Source organism: Macrobrachium nipponense, chromosome 1, assembly GCF_015104395.2.
Source record: "Macrobrachium nipponense isolate FS-2020 chromosome 1, ASM1510439v2, whole genome shotgun sequence".
Classification (NCBI taxonomy): Eukaryota; Metazoa; Arthropoda; class Malacostraca; order Decapoda; family Palaemonidae; genus Macrobrachium; species Macrobrachium nipponense.
Window position 1 is genome coordinate 57,939,329 of NC_087200.1, and position 12,574 is coordinate 57,951,902.

General features: G+C 36.4%; 1 protein-coding gene across 1 annotated transcript in view; it reads left to right on the forward strand.

Annotated features, from left to right (window-relative positions):
- Positions 1 to 12,574, forward strand: part of LOC135219326 (uncharacterized) — a 298,402-nt gene that overhangs the window by 265,191 nt on the left and 20,637 nt on the right. The window contains exons 11-12 of the mRNA XM_064255990.1: positions 485 to 655; positions 7,579 to 7,758. Of these exons, the coding sequence (XP_064112060.1) occupies positions 485 to 655; positions 7,579 to 7,758 (351 nt within the window). The remainder of the gene's footprint in view (positions 1 to 484; positions 656 to 7,578; positions 7,759 to 12,574) is intronic.

The window sequence follows — 12,574 nt, forward strand, 5'->3', positions numbered from 1 at the left end:
ACGTAAAATACGTCCAATCGGCGTTAAAGGGTTAAGCTGGGTCAGTGCTCCTCTAGGCACACTAGATAGTCTATCAGTACCTTCATCTACCAGGATTTGGCTATGAGCCGTCGATTCCGTTATGAGCCAACGATAAAAACATTTTAGTTTCTTGCTTTTTCTAAAATTTAAAGGAAATAAGTCAGCCAAAGCTGCCATCACTTTGAATAGATCAAATATACCTGTATTTTGATTAGAAGGTATTTTCATTCATAGGTTTGGAAGTATACAGTCTTGATCAGTTTTGATATGTGGAAATATTGAACATAACTTTTCCTGATTTTCTGCTCCTTATGGACTATAATCATAAAAAATTCCTGATTGATATCCACCAATTCTGCAACATGTTAACTTGTAGTTGTTCGGTAGTTTTTTTCCCTGTTTGTCTGATAAAATTAGGTTCTAGTGTATATCTTGATGTGTGATATTCAATCATTTATTACAGAGACAACATGCTTGGAAAAACTTATCCACTGGATAGTGTTTCATGGAGAATGGACTGGGATCAGAAGTATTCACACAGATCTTATGGAATGGTTCCTTAAACATAATGCACCTTGCATTCCTAAGAAAGATCCTTTGGTTTTCATCCATGACTTACTGGCAGAGTTCTCAGGTAAGGTTGAATTGGTCCAGCTTTCTAGCCTTTTATTTATTGTAAGTTCATGTTAAATTAAAATGTTTCAAACTGCTATTGAGGTAAAAATTTTTATGACATTTCAAGATGTGTTTATTTACACGTAAAAGCTTCCAAAATATAGCATATTTCAAACTTGATCCAATGTAGGCTCATTCATAGACTCAAGGTTTTTACAGTTGTCTATGAACTAATCTAAAAAAAATTTTAGCAATAACATTTCTAGATATGTTTATTTACACATAAAACAGCCCAAAACATTCAATAACCAACTTGATCCTATCGTGAGTTTTACATACTGATGTGTTTTACAAGTCTTTTTCACAATTTGTGGTTGGCAATGTTATAGAAGCAACGAACAAAATTTTCGGTAGACCAATCTAAAAAAATATTTTTTAGCTTTATTGCTTCAGGATATGTTTATTTAGACATAAAACAGTTAAAAACTGTTATTAACTAAAGTTTGATCAATCTTTGAAATTCGTCGGTCGGCCTACCCCTTAGAATTGCAACTTACTTTATTTGTAAATGTGTGATTTCACCACTATTGGAAGTTGCTTTTGCATCTTATAAAACAAACATTTTGTGGCCTGCACACTATTTATTTCTTCAGCCACAGATACAACGGTAGTTTTAGTTGCATACTTTCATAATTTATTTTTATTAACGGAAGTCACCATAGAAAATTAGCCAATTTTTAACAAGTTGACAATGGTAACACAACCCTGAATAATCTTACCATAGTTCGACAGATTTAAACTGATAGATTGTTTAGATCCTTGAGAAAAACCCTGTTGCCACTTCTCTCTTAACCTTTAAATCGTCCCCTTCTTAAGTCCTCAGCCATCTCCCAACAGGGCAATATTTGAGACAGTACTTAATGAAACTGACCGTATAAATCCTAATCCGTAAACTCGATCCCCATCTATTTGGTTATTACTTTTGAGACTTTATTTATTGTTATATTTGTAATGACTTATACCTTTAAACTTTGCATAGATCACATATTTCATTTGATGATCTTTTTCATTAAAAATAATAAAAATCGGTAATTACCATTCCTTATGTCTTATGACATTTTCTTATAATGTCACTTGATTAACATCTATTTATTCTTTATTTTATTTTTGAATTTTCTGTCTACCATACTATCCATTTCCTAAACAAGTTTGTAATATTTTGCATTTCATTGCTCCTTATTTTAGGTTTTCCACTCATTTTCATACATCAAGTTATGATTTACTTAAATTTCATTTCCTTTTTCATAGTACAGTAGGGCCTCGATAATCGCGGGGGATAGGGCCCAGAACCCCCCGTGATAAGTAAATACCCATGTTATCCTTGTACCCCCTCATACCCCACTCAAAAATTGCTTTAAACTGCCTACTTTAATAAATAACCCACCCAAGACCACTATTTCAATGTTTATAACTGCCTACTTTAGTTCAAGCACCAAATATGTCTTCAACTATCACCTTAAACTAAATTCAAGACAGTTTCAAAGTTATGTTTTCCTATCTTCAATTTCCCCTTCATCAGATCAGCAAACAAAAGTATATTACCTAACAATTCCTTTCTATTTTCATGATTTGGCTGCTGCACCAAACTAAAAGTACATAGTATATCTATTTCGTGAATGAACATATTTATGATAAAAAAAACATGATTTACTGTATAATTATTAAATCACCCAACTATAATATCATTGTATAAACAGCAAAATACAGCAATAAAAATCTATTTTTGTCTTTTGTTTACGTTTAGAATTAGCTGATGGACGTTTATTACTGAAAGAATTATTTTGGAAAACAATTGTTGCTAAAAGAAACTAATTTATTAATGGAATTATTATTTTTAACTTTGTACATATAGTTTTATGAATATTATGATACAGTATTCATATTTCATTGAGAGAGAGAGAGAGAGAGAGAGAGAGAGAGAAGAGAGAGAGAGAGAGAGAGAGAGAGAGAGCAGCTTAGGAGGAGAGTAATTGTTGAATAGCTTGAGAGAGCAGCTTGGGACGAGAGTAACTTGACTAGCTTAGCTCGAGAATAACAATGAAATTTGTATTTTAAATATTTTTATGGTGATAAGAAATGAAACATCGATAGTGATAAGATATTCTCTTGTATACTGTTATAATATGTGATAATCATAGAGAGAAAGAGAGAGAGAGAGAGAGAGATTTTGCTATTTACATTCATAGTATTTGAAAATGTGTAAATGAGTTTATCCTAAAAATGCATTTAGTGAAAAGAAGAAGAAAACAGTAATTAGTGAATCTTGCTTTATGATAAAATTCGCGATTTTGTTAATTTTCCGGGATATAGCATTTGGGCTCAAAAAAAAGTAATTAGTGATTTATGATAGAGTTTAGAGGATACTTATGTAGAATACAGTGAAGTTTGTAGAACGGTGTAACCACTATCACTATGTAAAAATAGTATGTACGAATGAGACTCTAGGTTTGATGACGTCACAGTGATCACACTTATTTTTTGCGTGAGTGAATATATATTTATGATAAAAAAATAGTTACTGTACTGCTTACAGTACCATACTGTAATATTAATGTAATCACATCAAAATAAAGTAATCAGTGCATACTGTATACTTGTAAAGTGTATTTTTGTCTTTTGAAAAATGCATTCCCCAAGGAATTATTCCTTGAAGAGGCTTTTTAGTATGAAGATAAGCCAATATTATATAAGATATGTGTTTTATTATGAAAATATGACAATAATATATAAGGTAAGAATGGTTTTATTACGTTTACACTTCGTCGCCGATCGCAAACAACAAAACGATAATCTATGGCAATTATTGTTTGTATGACTGCAGTGTTCAGAGAAGTTGATTACTTATACCAAAACAATAATGAAGTTCAAATTGAAAATTAATGTTTTCCTAAATATTATTACTACTGTAATAACACTACTACTATTAACATTTCTAAAAATGTTAAGAATGACAAAGGTCGCTGTGAAGTGTAACTCAATGTTTACATTTCTGCTGGCCACTCAACTACAAGTTAATGTCAATGATGTGGAATTATTCCATGAGTAGGGTATATATTATGAAGATATGCCAATAATATATAAGGAGAGAATGGTTTTATTACCTTTATTGTCAGTTAATATCATAATGTGAATCTGTTAATGCATTTGCTGGTTATCGGAACCAGACGAGGCTTAGCCTACCATGGACAAGCCTGTGATGCTGGGATTCATACCAGCGATATAGACTGAGAAGTGGTCCAAGGAAAAACCCGTGATTAACTGAATCCGTGATTGCTGATCCGCGACTAAGCGAGACCCCACTGTATTTTTTGTCTTTAAAACCACACAGTATTCTGCCCTATTCTCTTTTGACTACAATTTCATTGATCCCCATTCCATTTGGTTATTACTTTTAAAGCTGTAATATTCTCTTATGTTTTTTATAATTCATACCTTTTAAGTTTTGCATATATTACATAGCATTTTATTTGAAAATGATTTTCATTTAAAGTAAAAAAATCTGGCATTACCATTCATTATTTCTTATGAAATTTTCTTCTGAAAAATGTATGACATACAAATAAGAAAGCATAGTGTAAATAGGATTTATTATAACTCAATTAATCTACTGCATGTAACAATTTTCACTTTTTATAAGGTTGTTGCATATAAACTCATCATTGGGAAAGAATTAATTTATTTACAATAATATCACAGCAGTTGTAATAATATAATTATATACAAAATGTACATTAGTTCAATAACGAACGAGTCAATATATTTATCAATACGTACATATATCCTTTGCAGCATCACCTGTTTGCAAGTTATCGCAATGCTTAACTGCATTTGCCCAGTTTTCAGCTGTCACTGATTGAATTGCTTCTCTGATGAGAGGTTTAAGATCAGCCCTTTTAAAATTACTTCTTTTTGCCACATAAGTCTTTACTTGGGCCCAAATCAGTTCGTTAGGATTATATTCACAGTGATATGGAGGTAACCTAACCACTTGATGTCCGTTGTTGCGTGCCATTCTGTCTATAACATAATCATTTCCAATTCCGTATGGCAGTGATTTAACCATTTCCAGTAATTCACACTTGTTCAAATTATCACTTGGATTTGCACCCTTATTCTTTAGTCACTCCTTCATGACGTCTTTTTTCTCTGCCATTGTCGGAGGTTTGTCAATTTGTACTGAATGATATGAGGCGTTATCCAAAACAAGGATGGACGATGGCGGTATATTTTGAAGAAGTTGATGCTTGAACCATTCTTCAAACATTTTAGAATTCATTTGATGGTGGAAATCACAATCATTTTTAGATTCAAACGTCAATTCTGCTTTTGGTACAAATCCTTCCTTAGAGCCAGCATGCAGAATTATGAGTCTTTTCCCTTTTCCAGTCGGTGGTTTCACTCCTGTTGCTTTTTTTGCATTCTTATCCATCCAGCAATAATTCACTGAATAGTTTTGATTTACCCAAGTTTCGTCTATGTATATCACTGAATCACCTTCTCTCGAATCATTTTCATTAGAAATTTTGTTCTTGCACTAACCACATCAGGCCATTCTGTAAGAAATGATTTTCCGTCCACTCTTCCGTATTTAAAACTCAGTTCTTTTAAAATTATGCGCAAAGATTCCTTGTTTCCACTAAATTCCGTATTTTCTTTAAATTCACATAAGATTTTATCAAGATTGGGTTTTTCTTCTCTGACATAGAAATTGAGAACAATTCTTCGCAAAGTACATTCATCAAAGTCGTCTATGTTTGTCACAGTTTTTGACCTTTTCCATTTCTTCTTGTTGATGAACGGCGGAGTGGCATCATTTTCCTCAGACTCTCTTGCCTCTTTGCAACAACGATGAATGGTAGCTTCGCTCAACTTTGTTGCTTCAGTGGCACGTAGAACTGCTTGTGGCACATCACGAAGTGGACCGCCATTCAATTTTTCTGTGACGAAGTACTTATAAACAAAATAAGGCATTTGTCGGGCTTTTCCTGGCAGATGACCGTTTGGAGACTCTTCCATGATAAACCGTTTCACAGCGCGCTTTGTGTAGGAATGAATTAATTTCACTACTGATTATTGTTCTCGGTAACCTAAAGCAAGAAGTCATTCTTTTTGGCGCTAAAGTTCTCAGCTAGACCGGGCTGTGGGGCTTATCCAAAGGGTAGCTGAAGAGATAAGTCCTTTAAACTTCATGGTTTAATAGGTTTGGCCTACCTGCAAATCGCCTGTCAAAGGTCACAAGAAAAGTGGCAACGTCTTTCAAAACAGTCGTCACGTTTATAAATGCGATTTCTCATTTTATTTACAAATAAAATTATAATCACAATATGTGAACGCTTAAGTTCGTCAAAACAAGCTAAAAACTTTAAAACTACCCATTTATTGATTCTTGTGTTATACAGTAAGTTATTCAAAACTGGATACTGGTAGATGTGGCAACAGGGTTCTTACCCAAAGAAGTAAACAATCTATCAGTTTAGATCTGTCGAACTATAGTTATGGTGGCTGACTGAAAATATCCCGGATCATGGGGGTTGCCAGACCATAGAGTGCTGGATTTAAGAGGTTGAAATGTATACCAGGTGGCCAAACAGCAAAATTCTTTTGATTACTATTTAATACTCACTTGAATTGGAAAGACCACATAACATACATTAGATCAAAATGTAAAAGAGCATTAGATATAATTAAAAGATTATCCAACACTACTTTGGGAACTGATAGACACCCTTACTATGCTGTATAGAGCAAGTGTGTTCTGTCATTGATTATGGAAGAAAATATAAGGCTCAGCATCAGACACAATACTGAAAACATTAAATCCAGTTCATAACAAAGGCCTTAGAATATATATATTCAGGAGCCTTTAGATCATCACCAAACACACCTTTGCAAATTGAGTATAGGTATAGTGAACCACCACTCTCTCTTCATCGAAAATTATCAACAATGAAAAGTGCCTAAGAATTCAGACAAGTGATTCACCAACAAGAGAATTGCTAGTATTTGAATTGAGAGATGTATGTATAAACAGTTCCAGTTAGAGCTTAAAGATTCTTCGTCACTGAATATAAATATAGTTTCCTTTAATGGTAAAACTATCTCCTCATTGGACTGTGACCAAAATAAGAATTTGCACGCATTAGAATATGTATAAAAAAGTTACTCATATACCCTAGAACACCATAGACAACATACAGTAGACCATATAAGTCAAAAAGGTCCACATTACTCAATATACACAGACGGATCTAAATTACAATATGGAGTGGAACATATTGCAGTATCCCAAGAAAAAACTTAAATTCTCTCCACCTAATAATGCCTCAATATTCACAGCATTTGTTCATCTTGCACTGTCATTCACTCTTTCTCACAGTATTCATATATATTTTAATAAAGAAATACAGTAATTAGTGAATATGCAGTGTTTCTCTACAAAAAGAAGTGAATTAGTAATAATTTTAGAGATACGGCTCAAAGAAAAATCCGCAAATTTGTGAAATCTCTGATCCTCGAGGATAAGTGAATGATGTTCCACGAAAAGCCATGACAAAATGAAATGCACAGATGAGAAATCCATGAAAAAGGAGGCACTGAATTTTGTCGTAGTTCTTGTTGGTAATGATTTTTGTTGATTTAAATTAGTTCAGTTTTTTATGTATTACTTGTACATATTTGTTTAAAATGTATAACTTGTAAGGTTCTCTGTTGATTTATTTGAAATTTTAGTAAGATGCAATATATTGTTTTCCAATGATAGCTATTTCTTTAGGCCTTGCTTTGAAAAGTCTTTGAAAAGATAAAAATCTTGACTCACCTGATGAACCATTTTAGTAAAGGTAATATTGATGGAATGAATATCCCTATTTTTTCCTTTTGCAGAATGTAAAGATCAAGAACACTGCCACAATATTACTACAGCTATTGTTGTGTTCTCTCGGTGGCAAGGGAAGCCTTGGATTGAAAATAAACTGTTACCAATTGTAAGGTCTAAGGCTGCCAAAGATTCAAACAGCTTTGAGAAGGATGGGTCACTTCATTGCAAATATAAAATGTTAATAGGTAAGTACAATTTGCCTTTGTTTACACAGGATGTTTCAATAGTACTCTAGTTTTTTTTATAGTATAGCTGTGGCCGGGTATATTGTCGTAATGATAAACATTATAACTCCTGAAAGAGTATAAATGGACTTAGGATAAAAGGGCACTTTCTGTTAGCCTCAGCGAATGTTAATACCAAGTCTACCTACTATGTCAAAACCGCAAGAAGTGGTTAAGCACATACATACCAACATATTGTTTAAACACGACCAAATTCCGACCAAGATGCCATTCCCTTTCTTGTCTGTCAAGAAACCAGAGTTCAGAGAAGTACAAATTTTCTGAACAACTACCATTGCCTTAGTGCATTCAATTGTTCTAAAAGAAACTGAGACTTGGACAATTATAGATCTGAAAAATGCATACATAGTAGCACGTCCCTCGTTGTTCCCATGTCCCTACCTAAGGCTCCGGATAGGGAAAGATATGCACAGATTCAAAGTCATGCCCTGTGAGCTAAGCATGGCCTTAAGATTTGACAAAGTTAGTAACGGTAGTTCTTTGAGAAATCAGAAGTACAACTAATGGCCCATCTAGACGACTGGTGATCTAAGCGCCCACAAGAAAATTGTACTCTAAAAACCTAAAAACAATGTTGGGATACTTTTCATGGCTCGTCTCTCCCCATCATACTCAAAACAGAATAAGGCAAAAGGCAAGTCCTCAAAATGTGCCTTGCACAGCCCAGAGTTTCCAAATGGCAGTTAGAACATATGATGGGTTTATTGCAATTGGCATAAATAGATCCAATACCCAGATTACAACAAATGATTATGAACAAATTCTAGCTGTTGCTTGCAACAAACAAGATGGGAGACTGACCTCATCAAAAGATTAAAAAATGACAAATTTTTTAATCAATTTGTATTTTTCATACTGCCAGCTGGAAACCAATTAAAAACAATCAATGATTGTAAAGCAAGGAATCTGTGGCATCTGGCAACTCCTGCATGTACGAGGTGGATGTTGGTCACCGACCAAGTAGTCCGGGAGCTCACAGAGATTTGTATTACATCTCGAGTACAAAAGGGTTGATAGCCAAAGTCATCAGCTAGTGTGATGGGGACCTCCAAATGGTCATTCTTAAGTTATGCCGTTGGTGCACTGAGTAGGGGGCGCTGCTTGAAGTGCCTCCAAAACTGGTTTAAATTACATTTTGGAGTATATCAATCAAACCTGTGATGAAAGTTTTGTTTTGGCACTGTGATTACAGATGTGACATTCTTAAATGGCGCATTAGTGCAAAATGCATTCAAGAAGGGCCCAAAGGGGGCCCTACTGTCACATTTAAATCACAATTTGAGTACATCAATGAAACTTTGTGTAGAAAGTTATTACCTTAGAGCTTCCTGATGAAGGATCAGTAATTCTGAAGTGTCAAATTTGGTGCAAAACCCATTTAAGAATGACCTAAAGATCTATTTTCTTTCTGGGCGATTGGCTCGTGTCGCCAGCGCAATAATCCTTTAATCTATTATTTCTAGGGTAAATGTACTAACACATACAGAGAATAAACTAAAACTATAAAGAAAAGGGGGTCAGTATAACTGACTCGCTCACCCTCTAGGAGGGTGTCGGTATGAACACTAGGCGAGTGAGACCACTACCACGAGCCAAATGCCAATAGAAATCTCCCACTACAAAACCCTCCAAGAGGGGAGCCGACCCACAGAGAGAGCAGCTCGTACTACTACTACTCCATCCCATGCTGCCGACTGCTGCGCCTCTGGTGGCCATCCTGAAGTTAGCAGACAATCTTGAGCAAAGGGATGGGTAGGGTGGGATTTCGCTGGACACGAGCCAATCGCCCAGAAATAGATTTTTCCTTACGTCAAAATCCCTTTTTTCTGGGCTCAGCTCGTGTCGCTTGCGCGAAATCGTACCAGAGAAACAGCACAAGATTGTATATAAGGTGAACAAGTAATAAAAATAAAATAAAATAGGTCTCAAATAAAAGATAAAATATAAATGAATGAATATAATTGCTAAAAAGATACATATACACAGTAAAATAAAATTAAAACTATGCTTAAATTACCCTTAAAACTAATTATGTTAATAACATAAGGTAATTTACATATATATAGGTACAATGATTGCATATCATCAATGGAATCTGTGTAACAAAATGTATCAAAAGAGTAATAGCAATTAATATAAAAATACATAAATACGTTGAGCAATCACAAAAATATCTATCAGGAATGTATATGACTTAATATACAAAACCCGTAACCATTGTATATGATGTATCCCCTAGCATAAAATTAAAGGGGGGGTTAACATCTATGAGATCAATATTTGTAATCATCTGTGAGTGTCCCTAACCCGACAAAAGGGGCACTATACAATCATAAAGCAGCTAAGACACAAGGTGAATGCTAATGAACAAGGTAGGAATAGACGAACTGTTGGGTGAGGCAGGTAGAAAGGAGGACTGAATCTTCTACTACAATTTAGCTAGAGTCAGGAAACTAATGTTACCCGCTGCTGACTGCTGGGAATTTCAGAGCTTCCAAGGACTTCAGGTAGTGACGTTTTGAACACTGTCGGCGATTTCCATCCGGTATACTTTTTTTAAATCATCAAAGTTCATTATGTTGGAAGTAATTAATTGAGGTGGCTAACTGCCTGACATCATGTGCTTTTGGGAAAGAGTCAGGATTGGCTTGTTTAATAAAGTACAGGATTTGTTGCCTGATGCCTTTAATGGATAAAGTACCACCTTTTTCCCTCTTAAAGAGGGGCCCCGATGAGGATGAGGAGGTCCTGGATAGAAAGGCTCGTAAGGTTGAAACTGGACAAAGGGATACATCTTGTGGAAGGGGTAGTATCTTCCAAGGTTCCCACCTCATCAAAGGATCTTCATTCTTTGCTAAAAAGACCTACGTTCCGGAGAAAGTAGAACTTCCCCTGTGGGAAGGAATTGAATATGATCCGATCTCTGGATAAAGCCGACAGTTCTGAAATTCTTGCTCCTGAAGCTAGGCTTAATAAAAATAAGGTTTTTCTTAGGAGCATCATAAACGAGCATGTGTCATTATTGGTTTCGGAAGCCAGTTTTAGAACATCGTTTAAGAACCATGAAACTGACGTAGGCCTCACAGAAGGCCTAAGTCTAGCACATGCCTTAGGAATAGACGAGAAGTAGGCATCCGTCAAGTCTATGTTAAATCCAAATTGAAATATCTTTTTCAATGCTGACTTGTTAGTCGTAATCGTGCTAGCTGCTAAACCTTTTTCAAATAAGGATCTGAAAAGGATATAGCAGAATTAACTGTCATGATTCTGATATCTGACTCTCTCAGGAAGGTTGCTAACTTTTTGACAGCAGCATCATACTGCCTCAAAGTTGAATCCCTTTTATCGGATTCCAGGAAGAGAATATTCTGAGGGTCAATATTCGCATCTCTTTTTGCCGCAAACTTCATGAAATCCATAAAGTTAGGGTTTTGAGAATCCCTGAGGAAGCGAACACAGTCTTCGTTTGTACTGACTGGGAGAGCTTGGGACTGGGGATCCGAAGGGGACGAAGGCCCAGTTCCAGAATCAGGGGTACCAATTGCTCTTCGGCCAGTCTGGGGCTACTAGAGAACACTCGACCCTTGAATGTCCTGAGTTTGTTCAATACTTTCATAAGGAGATTCACTGGGGGGAAGACGTAAATCTTCCCCCAGTTGTTCCAGTCTAGAGCTAGGGCGTCCGTGGCGTAAGCCAGAGGGTCCAGGTTGGGGGCTACATAACACGGTAGTTTGTGGTTCGCTTGGGATGCGAAGAGATCCACCTGTAGCCCTGGGACTCTTTTGAAAGGATCCATTGAAACGAACTTTCGTCTAGTGACCATTCCGATTCTATGGTACTGATCGGGATAGGGCGTCTGCTATGACGTTTCTCACTCCAGCTATGTGGGTGGAGAAAGATGCCAACTGAATTTGTCTGCCAGGGAGAGAATGGCTATCATGACGTGATTTAGATGACGTGACTTTGGAGCCTCCTCTGTTTATGCAATGTACTACCACTGCGCTGTCCAGGACTAGCTTTATGTGGGAGTACTTTGGTGGGAGTAATCTTTTCAGAGTCAAGAACACTGCCATTGCCTCCAGTACGTTTATATGGAACTGACGGAACTGGGGTGACCAAATCCCTTGAACCTTTTTGACTTGGGAGTACCCTCCCCGCCGCTTAAGGACGCGTCTGTGTGGATGGTGATCCCTGGTGGAGGGAACTGAAGGGGTACTGACACTGATAGATTCTTGACTTTTGCCCACGGTCGAAGCCGATTATTAGAATCAGAGGCCACTGAGGATAGCTTGTCCCTGGACCTGACATTTGCTCGTAGCGCCAGATCCTGGTTAGGTCTTTCAGTTTGGCTTTCATCAAGATGTTCGTTATTGATGCAAACTGGAGAGAGCCGAGGATCCTTTCCTGAGCTCTCCTGGATGCTAGTTTGTGACTTAGAAATTGCTTGACTGACTTCGCTATTTCTTTCCTTTTGGTAGATGGAATCGACAGAGTGTGTGAGGATAGATTCCATTGAATGCCTAGCCACTGAAAGTTTGACTCTGGAGTGAGTCTCGACTTGGACTTGTTTATCTTGAATCCTAGATATTCTAGGAACTGGATCACTTTCAGTGTGGCCTTGTTGCATTCTTCGACTGATGGGGGGGCCCAGATCAACCAATCGTCGAGATACGCCACTACCATAATCCCTTGCGCTCTGAGCTGTTGCACTACTACTTCCGCTAGCTTCGTGAACACCCTGGGAGCCACGTTGAGC